Source organism: Onychomys torridus, chromosome 15, assembly GCF_903995425.1.
Source record: "Onychomys torridus chromosome 15, mOncTor1.1, whole genome shotgun sequence".
NCBI classification, from domain to species: Eukaryota; Metazoa; Chordata; class Mammalia; order Rodentia; family Cricetidae; genus Onychomys; species Onychomys torridus.
The window spans coordinates 6,445,111-6,466,650 of NC_050457.1; the positions used below are offsets into that span (position 1 = coordinate 6,445,111).

The following is a 21,540-nucleotide window of genomic DNA, read 5'->3' on the forward strand; positions in this document are numbered from 1 at the left end:
GAGTCTTCAAGAAGTACTCTCTGTGTCAAACCACCCTCTGTGTTGGGAATACAGAGGGGGACAAAATAACTCCTCTGCTCTGACCGAGTTCACAGTCAAGTATGGGAAACAGGCAAAATATGTTTCACAGAAACCGTCAGAGATGGGCGAGTGGTGTAGAATAAGAGCAGGAAACAGGCCAGAAAGACCAGTTGGAAAAGTCCTGCCTCGCTCGGCAATATCTGGCATAAACCTAAGAAAGATGCTGAGAAGTAGAAAAAGAACACCGTTGGGAACTGCAGCCCGGCACAAGCCAATTGATTATCTGGAATCATTGCTGAGCTCATGGCCAAGTAATGGTTCTGTGCCATTTACCTGGAGGCTCCTTCTGCAGGAAAACAGTACAGGGCATGTGTTTCTCGGCCAAGAACAGCTCCGTCCAGGCCAGTGCAACCGTTCAACAGCCCCTCCCACCCACACCCACGGAGCACCCGAGTTTTGCATTCATGGTGCCTTATAGTACAAATATTTGTGTACAGGTATTAGCTTCCTCAGATCCTTGAGGTGTTTTTTTGGGTTTTTTTTTTTTTTTTTTTTTTTTGGTTTTTCAAGACAGGTTTTCTCTGTGTAGCTTTGGAGCCTGTCCTGGAACTCGCTCTGTAGACCAGGCTGGCCTTGAACTCACAGAGATCCACCTGCCTCTGCCTCCAGAGTGCTGGGATTAAGGGCGTGTGCCACCACCTCCTAGCTTAAATCAGACTTTTAAAAAAATATAGTCACACATCATTTAGTGCTAAGAATGGTCCCAATTGCACAATTGAATAACTTCTACTTAGATGAGATTAGCAAAATACTCAAAAGGGCAGCAACATGCTCGCACTCCCACCAGGGACTTTAGGAGTGTGGGAAGAATACACCTCTCCCTCCAGGAAAGTCTATTAGGAGATGCCACAGTAAGCATTTTCCTAATTATCCTTTATAATGCTGTCCCGTGGGTCTCTGTAATTTTTGAAGGTTAGTCAACTTCCCAAGGGAATTTCTGAATCTTAAATAGACGCAGCTAGCTAGGGCTTGGGACAAGAGCATAGGGACTCCATGTTAACAGTAGGGGTGATTTCCGTGGCTGGTAAGGCCACACCCAGTCATTATCCACTTTTCCTGTCCCCTCAGAGTGCTCCGCCCTTCATTAGTTAAGCTCTGGTAACTTTCTCTGCTCTCTTCAAAGTGCAAAGAACCGTACAAATCATGACGGGGATTTAGAATTGTTTTTAGAAAAATCCTATCAACAACCCCTTTCCCCACTATCAAGGGTGCCAACAGTTAAAACAGAAGCGGAATAGTACGCCTTAGCAGCAGTCTGCCGCCGAACCAGTGCGTGAACAAACAGTAGGATCACCGGATTTGTTAAGTCTTCTCTAGCATCCGCAAGAGCATAAACTCCTTCTAGCTCACTACGAACACCTCCAAGAGGAGGCTGGAAGATCTGACTACCAAGACTTTAAAGGGTTTGGAAGGCAGCAGCGGGCTTTGGAGAGGTAAGACTACCTCCCAAGTCGCTCCAAAGGTTTGATGAATTTGGCTCCGGATGCCTGGCCACCACGTTCTCCACGTGCCCCATCAGCTCCCTTCTACCCTCTTCACCTCCAGCCCGATCTGGGACAACTTCATTACCTGCTCACAAAGTCTCAGGTTTGGGCACGCTGTGCAGCCGAGGTGGCAGGGGTGCCAGCAAGGCTGTCGACAGCCGCGCCAGCAAGGAGCCGCGGCTTCCACCTCCCCAGTAGCGCGCGGGGTCCTGCACGCGGCCACTGCGCTGGGCCACCGCGCTCGGCGAGCCCTGGCGCCCCGCCCACCCCCGGCGAGGCCACACCCCCGGCAAGGAGCTTTTTAGCCCTTGGCAGGCACCGTAGTCAGCCTCCAACTGGCTGGGCCTCGCTCCGGGCTGCGGTGGCGAGTGAGCTGCTCCCGCTGCCCGTTTGAGGGCGATCCTGGGCTTCCCACGCATCACTCCCAGCCTCTGCAGTGGGACCCCGGAGCAGGGCAGCGTCGCCCCGCGTCTCTGCCCCACGGCAGCGGCCTGCGTGACTGCCTTGGCGCTGCGGCTGCAGAAGCTGCGGCAGCCTGGGCTGCAGCCTTGGCACGCTGCGGATCCGAGGAGAGGGCGCGGGAGCAGGCGATCTGGGCAGCGTCGCCGCGTCCTATCCGCGCTCCCTTCCGCGTCCCCGCCCCTCGTTCGCGCCTCCTCCGGGGCTGAGAGGGTGGTACGCCGCCGCACACTGCGGCAGCGCCGGGTCCCGGACTGCCCGTGGGAGGCACACCCACCTCTCCCGGCCGCACCCCTGCGCAGCAGCATGTCCGCGCTCGAGTGGTACGCCCACAAGTCTCTGGGTGATGGCATCTTCTGGATTCAAGAACGCTTCTACGAGTCAGGCAACCGCGCCAACATCTGGCTGGTGCGCGGCTCGGAGCAAGACGTGGTGATCGACACGGGCCTGGGGCTGCGCAGCCTCCCGGAGTACCTCTACTCCTCCGGCCTCTTGCAGGACTGCGGGGCGAAGGAGGATGCGGGGCGCCGGCCGCTGCTGGCCGTGGCCACCCACGTGCATTTCGATCACTCGGGCGGTCTCTACCAGTTCGACCAGGTGGCTGTGCACCGCGCCGAGGCCGAGGCCCTGGCTCGCGGGGACAACTTTGAGACCGTGACCTGGCTCTCTGACAGCGAGGTGGTGCGGGCCCCCAGCCCCGGCTGGAGGGCCAGGCAGTTCCGAGTGCAGGCAGTGCAGCCCACCCTCATTCTGCAGGATGGTAATGGGCCCCGCGGGCGCGCGCTGTCGCTGAGGGAGGGGCTTGGGGAGCGTGTGCAGCATGTTGCAGACCTCCGTGGGCTACCTTGGCACTGTTGGGGTACAGTGTGTCTCACCCTTTGCTGGGTGAACGCCGGTTTGAGCAGAGCCAAGGCCCTGCCAGCCTTCTCTGCCAGGAGATGCACTCTGCAACTGTGTGGCTGGCACCACCCCCATTCAATTCTGTGTTGGCTACAGTAGTAACACTGCAGAGACTTGTGACTGGAGATTTTCCTGTCTTCCCCAAGCACGGGTCGAACATCTCCAGCTTTTGTAACGAGTAGGCTTTTAAGGAATGGCACCTTGTGAACGGAGTGTTAATGTTCTGTGCTTTGAAAACTGCTGCTTCATGTGCGTGCTCACCTCCGAGTGCCTAGGAGTCCCACCTGTAGGCTTAGAAAGCTAGAGAGCCGTGGTTCGAATCATTTCATCCATCCATCCCTTTCCGATGGGTTTGTTTCCTTATTATTGTCCCACAAGAAGAAAGAAAAGCTTGACAGTGAACACAGACGTAGGAGAGCAGATAATGACAAATATCTGGTCTGCCTGAGAGCAAGGCCTACGAAAGACCAATAAGGGAGTCGTTTCCGGTGGATCCAGTAAGTGCTAACGCAGAGACTTCATTCTCTTTGGTCCGATGAAATTGATAGAACAGAGCAAAATAGAGTAGCCCCAAACCCCCTTCTCTCCATGCAGGAACTGCAGTAATTGGACCAATTAGTGACAGCAACAGTACTTGGCAGGTTAATTTCATATTCTCTTTTTAGGATTTATTTTTAAATTTTATTCACATAACACTTGTGAAGTGAGGCCAGAGACCCCCGATTAAATTGTCTCGCCTAGAGTCCATGGAACAGAATCATGATCAAAGCTAGGGCCTGACCCAAGGCATAGTAGAGGAAAGCACACATAACACACATAAATCCTACGCATGAGATATGATAATTGTGAGTAGATTTTGCAAGTCACTTTTTCGGCGTTAATCATTTTAATTGCCTACACACTCCTCTGTAATGTTAAAAAAATCCAGTTGCATTATAATGGTTCTTACTAAGAACTAAACAATATGTAAATAATAAAATATTTTACAAAAATGCATTTATCCCAAGGGATATAATATATGATATTAAAAAGCATGAAATTCTAATCCCTTACACCCAACTAACAGGTCCCTTCATTAAAGTTTTAAGTCTGAAGATTTCTTTTTTAAAAACTGCTTTGACAGTTTGGGATTTAAAATATACATTTACATTAGATAATTTTTATTACTATATTTCTTCTTAAAAAATGATGGTTTCAGGGTTAAAATTTCCAAGCCCTTGACAGGTAGTCAAAGTAAACTCTGGCACGCAACCTAAAAGATATTTACTTAGCTGAGTGTGGTAGCACATGTCTTTAATCCCAGCACTTGAGAAACAGAGGCAGGCAGATCTCTGTGAGTTTGAGGACAGCCTGGTCTACATAGTGAGTTCCAGAAAGAAAAAGAAAATAATTTGAAAGGTAAGTGGCACAAGCCTATAATCTCAGCACTTAAGAGGCTGAGGCAAGTTCAAAGCCACCAAAGAATTTAAAATTAAAAATACCCTCTTTCTACACAGAGGAAACAGGTCTCAAAAAACCAAAATATTTTACATTAACATTAAAATATATTAAATTGTTTAAAAGACAAATATTTTATTTGTTTACTTTTTATTATTGCCAGCAATAGGAAGTCAAGGGAAAAAGAACAGTGGGGAACCAGTGAGATGGCTGGATAGGTAAAGACACTTCCTGCCAAGCCTGCCAACCTGAGTTTCATCCCTGGGTCCCACATGGTAGAAGGAAAGCCCTACTCCAGCAGGTAGACAGCCACATACACAGCTTGAGACATAAGTGTGGCTAAGACTGGTAGGGTTATTGTTAAGGCAAAGAGAAGATGGCTAAATATCCTGCCTTGATCAACTAGACTGGTTAGACCCTGGGATTATAACTGGAGGTTTCCCAAATCCCAGTTGGTGGTAATCCTGACATTTTTGGAGCTGGAAAAGTACTGTAAACTACTGGTGTGTGGTGCTTTGAGACTTGTTTTGATGGTGACAGGATGGTGTGTGGAAAGCTGCTTCTCATTAAGACAAGGATGCCTCCCCTTCTCGAGCAGCATCTGATCTCTCATCTCAAGAATATTAATTTCCTGTCTTCTGAAGGATGTGGGCTGCTAACTGGGTATTAACACAGCTCAGATGTCTGGAAGGAGATGTAAGATATTTATATTAAAAATTCATATATATTTGCACACACACACTCATGTAGCTGTAACAGAACAGCTCTGGTTAGAGTACAAGTGGGCAAAAATCATTTACTACATTTCGTTAAGTGAATTGATAGAGCATAAATCTGCACTGTATCTCTAACCTAAAAGCTACCTTCTAAGTGAAGGTCAAGGAGGTTAGCTATCTCATCCAGTGCATTAGCCTTGAGAGAAAACAATTCTAACAGGGAAATAGTATCTTTCTGTAAGATGAGGACAATGGACCTGAGATGGAGCCCCAGCCTTTTAACAAGAACATATCACTGTCTATATTTTTTACAGTATTCCAGTGATTCAATTTCAAGTGATTTTTCCTTTTGTCCCTTTGTCCTCCTTATCCCTATCTAAACAGTTTGCTTAAAGTCATCAAGATAAATTACCTCAGAGTAGTGGTTTCAGGTAGACTTACATCATTTATCGAAGTTAAAAACAAAAAATGCATCTACCAGAACAAGGTGAACAGGCATGTAATTTGTACCCCTCGTGAGACCTCCTGGAACTGTGGGTGTCTCTGTGACCACCAAGGCCAGCAGAATGTCCATCTCGGAGAGATGAGGCAGTTCTGTTTAACACAACTCAGTAGCCAGTGTTGGTTCACACTTCCAGAGTTTGAAGTTCTAGCAGTTTACTTTAGGCATATTTAAGCACAACACAATTTGGTGAAAAGTTTCCTGGTGATAATTAATTCAATGCCATGTGCACAACAAAGCTTAAGAAATGACTACATTGAGACTCTTGTGCAGTACAAGTGACATTTTCCTTAAGGATCCGTTCTGTGGGTTAACAGAGGAAACAGATTGAAGATAAACACGCTCATGAGACCAACAATGAAGATGAGGGTCTGGGGAGCCACTGTGTCCTGACCACACAGATAGTCACCAGGCTGTTAACCACATCTGTTCCCAGCCTCCTGGGCAGAAGACAGGTTACATGTCCCTCTCTTTGAAGCGACAACTGTGTATTTAATACTCCTGCAGGGACCTACATGCCTCCTGCATGGAACTAGCATTACCATGAGGAGACTGTGTCGTGAAGTATGAATCTAAACTGGTTAAGGTGGAAATTAGATGGAACTGAGTGAACGGTTCAGTCTCAAGAGCCAATTCAGTTCACATTGGTAATTCGACTTCAGTGGGGATGAAGGGAAAACTAACACAGGTGAAGCAGGTTGTAAGCATGTAAGAAGTTCTTAAAACCACAGAGCCCTTCTGAAAGAGTGCCTTCCCCCATTCAGTTCCTGGGGGTAGGAAATTAGAAAATTATAATCTGGGACATCTGACCCCTTGAGGAAAGACTGAAGATGCCAGTATGGAGACTATCTGCCATCCCTGGCCAGATCTGTCTACTGTTAAGCCTGTCTCCAGAGGCCCTGTGTATGTACTTCAAGTGCCATTTTCCTTCCTGCTCTTAAACATGCAGCCAAGATTTTTGCTGGAGATCAACTATGCTGATTAGAAACTGAGATTATGACCCCGGTTTCCCAATCCCAGTCAGTGGTAAATCCTGATGTTTTGGGAGCTGGAAAAGTTTTGTAAACTTTTGGTGTGTGGTGCTTTAAGCCTTTGGAAGGTGTGAAAAGACAACTGGACCAAATACTTTGAGGGTGATAGGAAAGATGCTGCTCATTGAGAGATAGGTATCTCAAGCGGAATATTTCTGGCAAGGTTTCTGTCCAAAGATCCTAACACAAGATCAAATATTTTTACATTTAGCATAAATCAAGTTGGAAGTTGAGGTGGGGTTATCATCAACATTGTCTGAAAATAAGCAAAGCTACTAGAGAGGCAACAAGGATGCTTTAAAGATCAATGGCAACACCATCCACAAGGAGCTTAGGGAATTTAAACCATAACAGTTCACTTTGTAGACAGTGAGGATATAGGTACAAAAAGCAGATAGATAAAATGGAACCTACAGTGTGCGTGTGCGTGTGCGTGTGCGTGTGCGTGTGCGTGTGTGTGTGTGTGTGTGTGTGTGTGTGTTTGTGTGTGTAAGACTAGGTAAGTAGGGAGCAGTTTGAAAGGCCAGTCCTGGGGTGATAGGTGCAGGTCATACAGATGAGGTAGCAATAGAGTGCAGAAGTAATCCAAAAACATAAGAACCCACAAGTATAAGAGGTGCATTCAGACTGAAAGACCCCACGGGATTTCCAGCTAGGGGATGAAAATACATCCACCTCAAGCACATAGTAAAGAAATCAGAACATGGAGATAAAAGAAGACCCAACAGGTCCAGAAGTTTAAACAAGGGTCAAATATTGGGATCAGAGCAGGATTAGAGCAGACATTTTGCTTTTGAGTAGTAATCGTCCCCATCTTAGAACTTTGCATCCATCCCACTGTCAGTGAAGTGCTCACAAAGCATTTCCCACATCCTGTTACTTAGGAAACCACAGAGATACACCCCTTAGAAGGCGGGAATGAAGCCAACAGAGAGGAAGGCACTAATACAATAACATAATCTAATGGAAAGGAGAATCAAAACCAAGTGTCAGGATAGTGGAGTGGGTGCACGGATGCAATCATTTACAGGCAGAGAGGGATCTCACTTCTGATGGCTGTGGTGAGAAGATGAGGAATGCATATGTGTAATGATAGAGAAGGAAAAGCTAATGATGTAGAAATCAATAGAAATATTGTTATAACAAGAACTGTTGTTATTCTCAGTTGGGAAATGTACAAACTGATCTGTTAGAAAACCTGTCCAAGTTGGAGCTAGGAAAGAAAGTTATAAAGGCTCTAATGTCTATTTTTGTAAATTAACTTTATGATTAGCATACAAAGAAATGGGTTTCATTGTGGCATTTTAGTCTTTGCTCTTATTTGACACCCACCACCCACAGACAGGCAGACACACACACACACACACACACACACACACACACACACACACACACACTGCCTTCCCCATCTCCACAAATCATGTTGACATTCTTATTGAAATTGTGGTGAATCTGCACTAAACATAGCAGCCACAAACCGCACGTGACTCTCATAATACAGGTTGAAATGAAAACAGATTAAAATTAAAATTTTCATCTTAGTTGCACCTCATTTTAAGTAGTTCTCAGATTCAGGTAGCCCCATAGGCTGTTGCAACCATTGCAGAAGGCAGTATTAATGTAACAGTGGGTCTTCAGTTTATCTCTGTTTCTTTGGCTTGAACCTATGACCTCAAACATTCGAGGCAAATTCTCTTCCACTGACCTATATCCCAGCTCTCCTTTGTTTTTTCGTTTTCATTTTTATATTTTGATACAAGATCTCATCAAATTTTACAGGCTGGCTTACTCAGGAAGCTAGGCCAGCTTTGCATTGCGACATTCCTATCTCAGCCCCCTTCCCTGGTGCCTGGGATTGTGCCTGTCTGTGAACATATTTCTCTTGACTGAGTATTCTTTTTGGTGCTCTTTTGAATTTTTTAAAATGATTTTCTGATTGTTCTTTGTAGTATATAGAAATAGTCTTTTTTCTTTCTTTGTTTTGTTTTGGTGTGTGTGTGTGTAATCACCTGATCCTTATAGGAGGGGGGCTCGACTCCTTTGGGGGTTGAACAACCCTCTTACAGGGGTCACATATCAGATATTTACATTATAATTCATAGCAGTAGCAAAATTACAATTATGAAGTAGCAATGAAATAATTTTATGGTTGGAGTCACCACAACTTGAGGATCACAGCATTAGAAAGGTTGAGAATCACTGGTTTATAGATAGCATCCCAACCTTTCTCTTTCTCACAGTTCTTTGGTTTTTCTTTATTGCATAGTTATAGATAAGCACTAGGGAAACCAGGAATGTTAAACACTTAAGAGTTGCCTCTTAAAGAAAGAGATGTATAACCTTCTGTTTTCTGCACAGAAGGCTGGGAATGGATGTTCCTGGTGGCCTTTACACTACCCTGTGGCAGAGGCCATATCAATCCTGAGCTGTTTGTCACGGTCAATGACCTATCCTTCCTCAGACCCTTATCTTCATCCTGTTCCCTTAGTTAATCTAGACAACCCATCTCTATGGAAAATGTCACTGGTACATTACAAAGAATTTTGATGTAATCTTGTCTTAAGCTTTGTTGTGCACATAGGGATTGAGTTCATTATCACCAGAAATTTTTTCCTCAAATTCTGCTATGCTTAAATATGCCTAAAATAAACTACTTGGAGTCAGACTCTCCAAGTTTGAACCAACAATGACTACTGAGTTGTATTGAACCCTCCTACCTCCTTACATCTCACAGATTGTTACTCTTCTCTCCACCATGGTCACAGAGACCCCACAGCATAGGATTTCTCTATAGTAGGTCGTATCACCTATTAACAAAGACAGAATGTTTTCTTTGGTAATAATTGTGACTTTACTTCCATTTTCCTGATTATTGCACTGGCAGGGTCTTGAGTGTCATGCCCCTGCCTCAGAAGGGAAACATTGGTCATTACTGTTGATTTTTGTCAAGCGCAGGACCACCCTTCTGTGTCTGCTTTGCTGGAAGTTTGCTGAGGGCTTCATAACATTTTTGATGTATACTTTGAGAAAATTTCATGACTGATTCCTCCTCCCCCTCCTCCACACCAACTACCTCCTCGTCTTCACCTCCTCCTCCTATCCACCTCCTCCACCCCTTATTCCTCTCCTCCTTCTCCTCCTCCTCCTCCTCCTCCTCCTCCTCCTCCTCAGTGTAGCCTAAACTAGACTTAAATTTTTGCTTTTTCCTCAATCTCTGAGTGCTGGGATTATAGATGTGAGCTACTGAAAATGGACGTTTCCTGTCCTGACCGCCCAGTCCCAAATAACTGACTCAGAGGCTGAATATGAATTATAAATACTTGGCTGATAGCTCAGGCTTATTACTAACTAGCTCTTACATTTTAAGTTAACCCATATTCTTTATTTATGCTCTGCCATGTGGTGATATTTTATTTAGCGTGGCATGTTCATCTCCTGCTCCCTCTACGTCTGGCAGGTGACTCTTGACATCATCCCATCATCTTCAGTTTGGCTTTCCTGACTAACTTTCTGCCCAGCTTTTTATTAACCAATGAGAGTAATAAATATTCATAGTGTAGAAAAGGATTGTTCCACAGCAAGCTACCATGCCCAACTCTCCTTTACCCTAGTAATATAGTATGTTACAGTAATTTATTATAGTTAATTTACTTATCTATAAATAAAACCTATATGGTCTCACAAATTAAACCAATTTTTAAATTTTTATCACATTTATTTGTTTGCGTGTGTGTGTGTGTGTGTGTGTGTGTGTGTGTGTGAGTGTGAGAGAGAGAGAGAGAGAGAGAGAGAGAGAGAGAGAGAGAGAGAGATATTGTGGCCAAGGCACACAGGTAGAAACATAAATCACCTTGCAGGAGTCAATTTTTTCCTTCACTATGTGGGTCCTGGGAATCTCACTCAGGTAGCAAGTACGTTTCTCCACTGAGCCATCTCACTGCCCCCCAAATTTAAATTTTTCTAGGGTAAACTCTTTTGGTTATTATCCTGTTCGTAAGTTGCTGAATTTGATTTGCCCATGTTTTAAGGCTTGGAGATTCATTTAGTTAAGAGTTTCGGTATTTCGAGTTGCTTTGTTTCTCATATTGATTTTTTCTAGTTAGGGTAAATGTTTTTCAAAGATTTTTCCCCCTCATCTGTATGCTGAAGGGCTTTATGTAGGATCTCTGTTATCTCTCTTTTTTTTTTGAGCTGAGGATCGCTTGCTAGGCAAGCGCTGTACCACTGAGCTAAATCCCCAACCCGTTATCTCATTCTTAAATGACCAACAGAAGTGACAAGTGAAGCTCCAAGCCCTGACTGGACTTTGTGGGGAGTTTTTAAATTGTTGATCATTTTCTTTGCTTGACATAGATCAATTAAGACTTTCCCCCCTGCAGTACTTTTGAATAGTTGTGCCTTTTAGAAGATACACAATTTCAACTAAGCTAGAAATTTGGTAGGCTTAAATTGTAAACAATACTAGTTTACTGCCCTTTTTAATTGAATGTTTTAGTTACCATATGAAATAAGTTTCATTATGACGTCTGTGATGGAGAGTTAGGAGTGCGTTTCCGTGTCTTGATTCCTTTTATGAAAAGAAATACGTTTGTTTGGGAGTTGGCTTGTATCCTTTAGTGTGATTTCCCTTTTGGAGGTTCTTAGTCTTACTGATAAAGGAATTGAAAAATTAGGCTCAGAAGGGAGCTCAAGGAGCATCTTGATGAATGGCACTTGTATTTTGATGGTGATACATTAAATCTGTAGGTCATTCTTCGTAATACAACCATATCACGACTCTTGCAGTCCTTAAGCGTGGGAGATTCTAATTGGTGCTATTAACTTGACAAAATCTAGAATCACTTGGGAGATGGGCCTCTGGGCATACCTGTGGGGGATTATTTTCATTACATTCATTGATGTGGGAAGGTCCATCTTCATAGTGGGCAGGACCATTCCTTGGGCTGAGGAATGCTGGGCTGTATAAGATGGAGAAGTAGCTGATCAGCAGCAACTGCATTCATTTATCTCTGTCGTGAGTCTTTTTCCTGTCCTGCCAGCCATCTCCCAAATAATGACATGAACACTTATAATTAATTGTGAAAGCTTGGCCTTAGCTTAGGCTTGTCCTACTAGCTCTTATAACTTAAATTAACCCATTTATTTTAATCTACATTCTGTCATGTGGCTGGTTACCTCATCTCTCTATACTGCCCATGCTGCTTCCTCCACATCTCCTGATGACCCCTTCCCAGTGTCTCTCTGTCCCAGAAGTCCTACCTAACCCTTTCCTAGCTATTGGCCATTCAACTTTTATTACATCAATCACAGCCATGCATCTCTCTCTGCTTCTTGATTGGGTATGTGATGTGACCAGATGCTCCAAGCTCCTGCTACTTTGAGTTTCCTGCTGTGATAGGCTGGACTTTGGACGTGAGCTACAATAAACCTTTTGTTTTTCTTCAGTTGCTTTTGTCAGGAAAAGAAATTCACATAGGACATTTTTTTCTGTTTTCTTATGTCTTTTTCAGATTTTTTTCCTTTAGTTTCATTATAGAAGTCTTTAAACTTGTTAGGTTTATTTCTAGGTATTTTACTTTTTAAATTATATGTGTTTTCTGATTTATTTCTTCATAAGTATGTTATTAGCATATAAAAATCTGCTGATTTTTCTTGTCAATTTTGTATCCTGCTGCTTTGTTGAAAGTGTTTCATATTTAATCATAATTAATATTTCTTTGAAGACCCAGTGCATGTCTTTAATCATAGCACTTGAGAGGCAGAAGCATGTAGATTTCTGTGAGTTTGAGGCCAGCCTGGTGTATATAGGGAATTCTGGGCTAGTCAGGGCTACATAATGAGACCCTGTGTCTTTGTTACTGTTCTATTGCTGTGCAGAGACACCGTGACCAAGGCAGCTCTTACAAAAGAAAGCATTTAGTTGGGGGCTTACATTTTTAGGGGGTCTGTGGTCATCATGATGGGAAGCAGACATGACACAGAAGCTGGAGCTGGGAGCTTTACATCCTGATCTGCACACATCAGGCAGGGAGAAAGCCACCGGGCCTGCTGTGGGCCTTGAGGCTGTTCTTGAATTTAATTTGCAAGTATTTTATTTAGGATTTTTGCATGTATGTTCCTCAGGGAAATGATCTATACTTTCAATATTGTGTCCTTATCTGATTTGGGTGTCAGAGTAGCAGCAGCTCATAGGATGAGTTTGAAAGTGTTCTTCTCTTGTGGAATACTTCAAGGAGTTGACTTTAATTTTTCTTTGAAGGCCTGGTAGACATGAGCAGTGAGTGTCCTGAGCTTTTGGTGTTGGAAATGCTTTATTATGGCTCTGACCTCGGCTTTATAGACCAATTTGAGTTGTTTATATTTTCTTGATTAAAGATTGGCAGGTCATTTGTGTTTTTTTGAAATGTGTTTTCAAAAATTCCCTAATTATCTTGGGAATTTTGTTGGTGTCTTTTTTTTTTTAAGATTTATTTATTTATTATGTATATAGAAGAGGGCATCAGATATCATTACAGATGTTTGTGAGCCACCATGTGGGTGCTGGGAATTGAACTCAGGACCTCTGGAAGGGCAGTCGGTGCTCTTAACCTCTAAGCCATCTCTCCAGCCCCGGTTGGTGTCTTCTTAATGTCCCCTTTGTCATCTGTAACTTTATGGATTTAGGTCTTTCTCTGGACTAACTTGGCAAAGGGTTAATTGATCTTGTTTATTTTGTTTTTCTAAGAGTTGGTCTTTTGTTTAATGGATTCTTTCTATTCTTTTGGTTTCTGTTTCATTAATTTTCTGCCCCAGTCTTTTCTATTTCTTTCCATTTACTGCTCTTGGGTTTGACTTGTTCTTGTTTTTTAAAGATCTTGTTATGCATCATTAAATGCTTGCGATCTCTAATTTTCGGTGTAATCGCTCATATTTATTTGCTCTTTCCTCTTAGAACTTCCTTTGCTGCTATGCTCTCATTTTTTTTTTCAATTATAAGATTCAAGATTTTGTGTACATGGGTGTCTTGTCTACATATGTGTCTGTGCACCCACACAGGGCCAGGATATGACTGTGAGTATCCATGTGTGTTCTGGGGACAGAACAGGGGTCTTCTGGAAGAGCAGCTAGTGCGCTTCACTGACTATCTATTTCTCTAGCCTCAATGTAGAATTAACCCACTAGCCATTTAAAAACAGGTTTTCTAGTCCTCCATCTGTTTGCATAGTCTCTGTCTTCTCTTGTTACTGGTTTCTAGCTTTACTCAAGTATGATTTGTTAAGATGCAATAATTAATTTTTTTTTTTTTTAATTTGTGGAGACTCACATTATGACCTAAAATGTGATTTATGTCTGAGAGGGTTTCATGGGCTGCTTAGAAGAATGTGTGCAGAAAAGATTAATATTCATAGTTGTTCATTTGGCCTATAGTATAGATACTGACATTTCTTTATTGACTCTTACTATGGATAACCTCTCTAAAGAGGTGATATATGAAGCTATCCCCTTCCTTTATCAGGATTCACTTGTCCTTTTATGTCTGTTGATATTTGTTGTATAAATTGAGAGCCTCAATATTTGATGCATATGTAGCTACAATGATTCTGCCTTCTTGGCTAATTGTTCCCTTCACTGATATGTACTGAACTGCTTTATCACTTCCGATTAATTTTGGCTTGAGGTCTGTCTTATCCAATCCAAGCATGGCTAGGCCAGCTTCCGTTTGCTGGGCACTCGATTGTCAGCCTTTCATGCTCATCAGGGAGGTGTGTTTCTTTTAGATAACAAATAGTTCAATCATATTTTTTATCCAAACAGCTATTACAAACCTTTAAATTGTAGAGTTAAAATCACTCACATTTAGGTTAGTATATAGAGTTTGCTAATTTCTCTCTTTCCTTTGGTTGTTTTCCCAGCTGATTGTGTTGTTTGTTATTTTCTTTCTCCCCTGTATCAGTTAAGGGTTTGAGGGTTGGCAAATTTGGATATGATTGATCATTGCCTATTTTGTCTTCATTCATTGGTTTCTGTTGTAAATGTACTGTTTACCATGTTATAGCGACTTATCCTGTACTCCTTCTCTGTGATTAGGATGCAGATATAGTCTGCAATGCTGGCTTGGTGGTAATGAATTTCTTTAACTTGTGTAGGTCTTGAAACACGTTCATCTGCTGATTTTAAAAGATAGCCTTGCTGTATATCTTGGTTAGATATTATCCATCTTCAGGGCTTGAAATATATCTTTCATGCTCTTGCAGCTTTTAGTTCTGTTGAGAGGCCTGCTGTTATTCTTCTGTGTTTGCTTTTGAATGTCAGTGGACATCTTTCTCTTACAGCTTTAATAGTGTTCCTTGTTGTGTGTTCTTGGCACCTTTACCATAGCACCTTGGCTACAGAGGAGTTCTTCTCTAATCATTTCTGCTTGAGATTCTAAATGTCCACTGTGCTTGGATGTCCATGCATCTAGATTTTGGGACTTTATGCTATAAACCACTGAATAGATTTTCTATGCCTTTAGTGTATATCTCAGTTCTGTCTTCTCTCTAATGGATTCTTAGGTTTGGTGTCTTGATCATAGCCCATGAAATAGCAAAATTTTAAAAGCCGAAGTAGCAAGACAACAATACCAACAAAGCAGAAAACAGTGTGTTTAAGAGCAGCAGTTTGATGAGTTTTGAGTGTTTGCTCCAACCAGGTACAAGGGAAGTGAGCTGAGGCTGGAGACTCCTCTGTTTTGTCCTGTATAAAGGGCTGCTAGGGCCTGTGCTTCTTAATGGCGTTGCTGCATTCTTGTGTTCACCCACGCTTCCCACTGTGTTCACCCACGCTTCCCACTGTGTTCACCACATTTCCCACTGTGTTCGCCCATCACATGTTCACCACACTTCCCACTGTGTTCGCCCATCACTGTGTTCACCCATCACTGTGTTCACCCATCACTGTGTTCACCCACGCTTCCCACTGTGTTCACCCATCACTGTGTTCACCCATCACTGTGTTCACCACACTTCCCACTGTGTTCACCACGCTTCCCACTGTGTTCACCCATCACTGTGTTCACCCATCACTGTGTTCACCCATCACGGTGCTCACCCATCACTGTGTTCACCACGCTTCCCACTGTGTTCACCCATCACTGTGTTCACCCATCACTGTGTTCACCACACTTCCCACTGTGTTCGCCCATCACTGTGTTCACCCATCACTGTGTTCACCCACGCTTCCCAGCTGCCCATCTCCCCTTCTGTGATTCTGATGCACTTCCCCTCTTTCCCTGTTGGAAGAGAGGGGCTTTTTCTCATCCTGACTGTTCACATTTATCCAGTTGTACAAGGACAGCTTCTAAGCTGCTATCCTCGTACTGTCTTTACACTCAGGATCTTCCCCTCTTTCATTCTTCATTTTGGCAGTGTGTCTTCTCGTCAATTTTGTGTTGATTTGCCTAGATAAGGGTATATTAATTCTGTTGCATTTTTCGAAAACCAATTTGTCTCCCCTGGTTTTTCTCTAATGAGGTTTCTTTTCTATTTATTTTCCTGATGCTCTTTTATATAAAAAAGATTCATTTATTTGCATTTTATGTGTATGAATGTTTGCCTGCATTTATATATGTGCACTACATGCCTAATGCTGAGGAGGCCAGAATTGGGTATCAGCTCCCCTGGAATCAAAGTTACAGCTGCCATATTGGTGCTGAGTAGCTAACCCAGGTCCTCTGCAAGGGCAGCATGTTCTCCTAATTGTTTAACCACTTCTCTGGCCCCATTTCCTACATTCCTCATTATCATCCTTTTAAAAGTTTTTACATGTATTTGTGTTAGATGTATACGTGTATATATGAATGGAGGCCAGAGGTCAGCATTAAGTGCATTCTTCAGTTTGTCTCTACCTTATCTTTTGAGACAGGGTCTTTCACTGAACCTGATGCTCACCAGTTGACTAGGCTGGCTGGCTGGAAAACTCCAGGAACCCCCCTGTCTCCACTCATCCTGTGCACTGTCCCCAGTGTGTGCAACCATACCCAGCTTTATGACATGGGTGCTGAGGATCCAGCCTCCAGTCCTCACACTTTTATGGCAGGCATTGTGACTAATTCAAACCCTCAGCCAGCTATTGCTTCTTTCTTAGTACACATCAGTGTTAGATTTGCTCTTACCTTCTTATGATAGCATCTTTGAAATTTATCGCAATACTTAATACTTTATAAAGTAAGCATTTAAGGCAGTTTTAAATACTACTTTACCAGTCTCCACAAATTTTGGTGTGTTTTGATTTCATTCAACTTACTTCAACCCAGGATACTTAATTTTTACCTTTTTACTTCATAAGCTGGGTAGAAGTATGGTGGCTACTTCTGTGGATATTTCCCATATTCATTTTTGCTATCTTTTTAATTTGTTACTATTTTTAGTTATTTAAGATGTATTATGAATTATCAATATTTCTAGTTATGTTATTTCTAATAATGCTTTAATTATATTGTGGTCAGATTATTTATTTATACAATTGCATGATTTTATTCCTTTTAAATTTATTGAAGCATGATTTATGTCTTAGCATTATAGACAAATAAATATCCCATATATAGTCAGAAGAATGTTATCTCTCTAGATGTAAAGTGTTTCATATATATCAATTATATTAACTTGATTAATAAGTATTGTCTTAGTCTTCTGTACTCTGATTAATTTTCTCTTGTTTTAAGAATTATTCAGAGAAAAACGTTTAGTTCAGTAGATAAAGTTATTTATAGATCTAGTTCAGTCTTTTTGAGATCGGCTTTCCCTTTGTAGCTCAGGTCAGCTTGGAAATCACTGTTTCCCAAGCTAACCCTGCGTTATGGCAGAGTTCCTGCCTCGTTTTCTCAAGTGCTGAGATTGTAGGTGGAGCTGGAGTGCTTCTCTCCAGCCCCCGCCAAGCCCTGGCAGTCCCGCAGCCCACTTATAAAATAAACACACAGATTAAACTGTTTGGCCGTGGCAGGCTTCTTGCTATCTAATTTTTTTTTTTTTTTTTTTTTTTTTTTTTTTTTGTGGAGCTGAGGATTGAACCCAGGGCCTTGCGCTTGCTAGGCAAGCACTCTACCACTGAGCTAAATCCCCAACCCCCAGCTATCTAGTTTTTTTATCTTAAGTCAACCCATTTCTACTGATCTATAAATTGCCATGTAGCACGGGCCAGCTAATCTTGCCTAATTATGAGCTCCAGGTTCAGTCTCAAAAAATAAGGGTGAAAGCAATAAAGATACATCTACCTCTGACCTCCACATACATATTCAAGCATGAACATGTACACACCCGTGCCCCGACCCCACGGAGAAACTAATCGTGGAATGAAAGTAAAGCTAATGCCATCATAATTTCCTCAAAACCTCTTTCATGCACTTCTGGTTTTTGTTTTTTATTTTTCAATGATGAAAGTCAAGTACACTGTAATATATTTATTGGTATCTTCTGTTTCTATTTGTAGGGGATGTGATCAACCTTGGCGACAGACAGCTCACTGTCATGCACATGCCAGGTCACTCGAGAGGCAGTATTTGCTTACATGACAAAGACCGGAAGGTTCTCTTCAGTGGCGACGTGGTGTATGACGGCTCCCTGATTGACTGGCTCCCGTACAGCAGGATAAGTGACTATGTTGGGACTTGTGAACGTCTCATAGAATTAGTGGACTCAGGTCTCGTGGAGAAGGTGCTTCCTGGGCACTTCAATACCTTTGGTGCTGAAAGGCTTTTTCGTTTAGCTTCTAACTACATTTCAAAAGCTGGAATATGCCACAAAGTGTCTACTTTTGCCATGAGGTCTCTGGCAAGTTTGGCCCTCCGTGTGACAAACTCCAGGATCTCCCCTTAGTGTCTGTCCTGATCTTTTGTTGGCGTTAGCTGTGTAAATTAACTCAGTTCCCTTGTGTTATTTAATAGTGAGCATTTCAAAAAGTGTGTTTTGTATAATCATATTGTATATTAGAGAAAAAGAGGATTAAGAATGAGGAAGCAAAAAAAAAAAAAGTAGCTGTCTTAGCGTTGTATGTTTTTCTTTTTTCCAAGGAAGAAGCCAGCTGGCCAGTGCTGTCATTTCAGAGTGTTTGCTCTGGAAATGCTGGGGGTGATCTGGGCAGCGAGGATGCACTCACCGCAGCGCAAAACCTGCCCATGCTCTTCCTTAGTGTATTTCCTGGGATGCCTAGGGGGAACCAAATGGAGTTCTGGGCTTGCTCTTCACACTTGATTCTGTGTCCATGTTTTATTTAAAGATAAAGTTTCTTGGGTTTAAAAATAAGCAGAACTCAATATGAATTAGCAGTTAGGATGACAGCTAAAACATCCTATATTTGTGACCCTGGATTTTATGCCTCTTTTTTATTTTTTCTTATTCTTTGTATAAGACATAACGTGATATATAATTTAACTTATGAACAGTACAATGAATTTTTTGTCTTATTGCAAAGCTTTAAATATAAACTGCAGAATGCTTCAGTAAAACACTACTGTTTGTTGTTTGTTAGTGTAAGTAATATTTTCAGTCATGAAAGTGAAATTCAGACGTATGTAACCTAACTTCAGATTGTCAGATTTCTTAAAAGGACACTGTCAGGCAAATTTGAAAATATACACATTGAGAATAATTTTTTATTATATCCTATTTTAGTATTAATAGCTAATATAAACAAAATTTTTCTGGTTAAATAGCAACTTCAGTATTGTGTCATGTTTTACAGTACCAAAACAATTCTTGATATCTATGGCATCTTAATGTAAACCATTCTTTGGATTGATATGACATGTATACGTACCACAGAAGAATTTTTTAATTAATTGCCATGTATGTATGTATTATCTACTGACTAGTGCAGATGGCCTTCTTATCCTGATTCACAACACCTGTCCCTGCTCAGTGTTCTTTGTCATGAATTCAAACAAGTCTGTGCTCAGACATCATAAGAAACATTCAACCTCTATTCAGTGACACTAGGTAAAGTGTTTGGGTTTGGTGCTTTTAATAATCATTTATCAAAAAGTTTTTTGGAATATTTCATAAAAGTTTTTAAAACAGTTTCCCACTACATTTTTATTATTGACATCCTATTACTGATATTCTAGACCAAAGGGATCAACTTTTGGAAATCAGATCTTTTAATATTAGGAAAAAGCAGCAGTTCTTATTTCTGTCAAGTTATGTAACATTTTACCCTACAAACACCCAGGTTCTTCAGGTTTTCTTATTCTTTCAGTAGGCAAACATTCACGAGTGTGAGTGCACACATACACAGATACAGGCCAGGCCTACACACAGTGACACACATACTTACACACAATCACACACATACATACACATAGCCACACATATACATACACACAGCCACACACATACATACACACAATCACATACATACATGTACACAGCCACACACATACATACACACAATCACATATATACATACACATAGCCACACACATACATACACACAGCCACACACATACATACACACAATCACATACATACATACACACAGCCACACACATACATACACACAGCCACACACATACATACACACAGCCACACACATACATACACATAGCCACACACATACATACACACATACATACACACAGCCATACACATACATACACACAGCCACACACATACATACACAGCACTGTGCTCAACAATGCAGGAGACTTAAAAGTGAAAAAACACATTTTAGCTGGATGTTAAAGGCTACAAAACCCAAAAAATAATATAGGCAAGTTGAAGTTAATATAAATTATGCTTAAATATAAAGGATATAAGGAAAAGGGTGTGAAGTAGGGTAAGGGGAAATGCCATGGAAGAGGGGATTTTTGAGTCAGATTCGGAGGGAAGCTGGGAACGATATGAGCCTCAGGTTTCAAGAATTACTAGATGGATTAGCCTATTCCTGTGACCATATAAATTTAACTTTCTGGAGTCTCATTTGTTCTAAGTACCATGTATTTAGCATGGATAAGATGGGTTTGTGATTGTCTATGTGATTGCATATGTGATTGCAAATGTGATTATACATGTGATTATATATGTGATTGTCTATGTGATTGCATATGTGATTGCATATGTGATTGTATATGTGATTGCATATGTGATTGTCTATGTGATTGCATATGTGATTGCATATGTGATTGTATATCTGATTGCATGTGTGATTGCATATGTGATTGTATATGTGATTATATATGTGATTGCATATGTGGTTGCATATGTGGTTGCATATGTGATTGTATATGTGATTACATATGTGATTGCATATGTATATGTTCTTAAAGGCAGATGAGTGGAGTGGTCACATGCCACCATGTAAACCTTTGCTTAGAGTCAGAAAGGAGGCCATGAATGGCTCAGATATGGAGTATCATGAAGTCTGTCATGGTCTTCAAGACAGTGAGTCTGTTTCAACTGATGACACAGTACTGAGAATCGAGATTGGTTCAGGGCAACTACAATCAATAAGCCTTAAATATAGTCATTATTTTTGTATCAGCAGCACAAAATAAAGCCAAAAGTCCTTAATCACTGACTATTTTATCATATTTTAGTATTTATTTAAAATCAGGATAGAGTAGGAGAAATTTATTCCTGATGAGATGTTTCTCCCTATTTATTAAAAGTGCAGTTTTCAGTATAGGTTAATATTTTTGTTGATTTCCCTAATCTTTCAGCTTTTCCAATTATATTGCAGTGTAAGAATGTGATAGTTCAGTATTGCTACCATGTGGAAAATATAGCAGTAAATTCACACTCCTTTAGTGTTCATGGTGGGTTGTAAATGTGGACCCTGGTTCCAGCGCTGGGGTAACTGACCAGCGTCATACAGCGTGGACTAGGAACAATGTCTGCTAGCAAACTGTGCCCTCTGTAAACCTGCACAATCCACAGCATTGGCCACATATATTTTTACTTTCCAATACATCACACATG

General features: G+C 41.7%; 2 protein-coding genes across 2 annotated transcripts in view; one reads left to right on the top strand and one right to left on the bottom strand.

Annotated features, from left to right (window-relative positions):
• Positions 1 to 1,995, bottom strand: part of Polr3g (RNA polymerase III subunit G) — a 36,160-nt gene extending 34,165 nt beyond the window's left edge. Inside the window, exon 1 of the mRNA XM_036207021.1 lies at positions 1,651 to 1,995. The gene's annotated coding sequence lies outside the window, so the exon portion shown is untranslated. The remainder of the gene's footprint in view (positions 1 to 1,650) is intronic.
• Positions 1,887 to 19,884, top strand: Mblac2 (metallo-beta-lactamase domain containing 2). The gene is made up of 2 exons (XM_036207020.1): positions 1,887 to 2,784; positions 18,056 to 19,884. The coding sequence occupies exons 1-2, from the start codon at positions 2,331 to 2,333 to the stop codon at positions 18,439 to 18,441; spliced, it is 840 nt and encodes a 279-aa protein (XP_036062913.1). The 5' UTR covers positions 1,887 to 2,330; the 3' UTR covers positions 18,442 to 19,884.
• The last annotated feature ends 1,656 nt before the right edge of the window (positions 19,885 to 21,540 follow it).

Coding starts and splice junctions, on each gene's coding strand:
- Mblac2 (XM_036207020.1), top strand. CDS start 2,331: ATGTCCGCGCTCGAGTGGTACGCCCACAAGTCTCTGGGTGATGGCATC. Junction 2,785..18,055: donor CACCCTCATTCTGCAGGATG/GTAATGGGCCCC, acceptor TTCTATTTGTAG/GGGATGTGATCAACCTTGGC.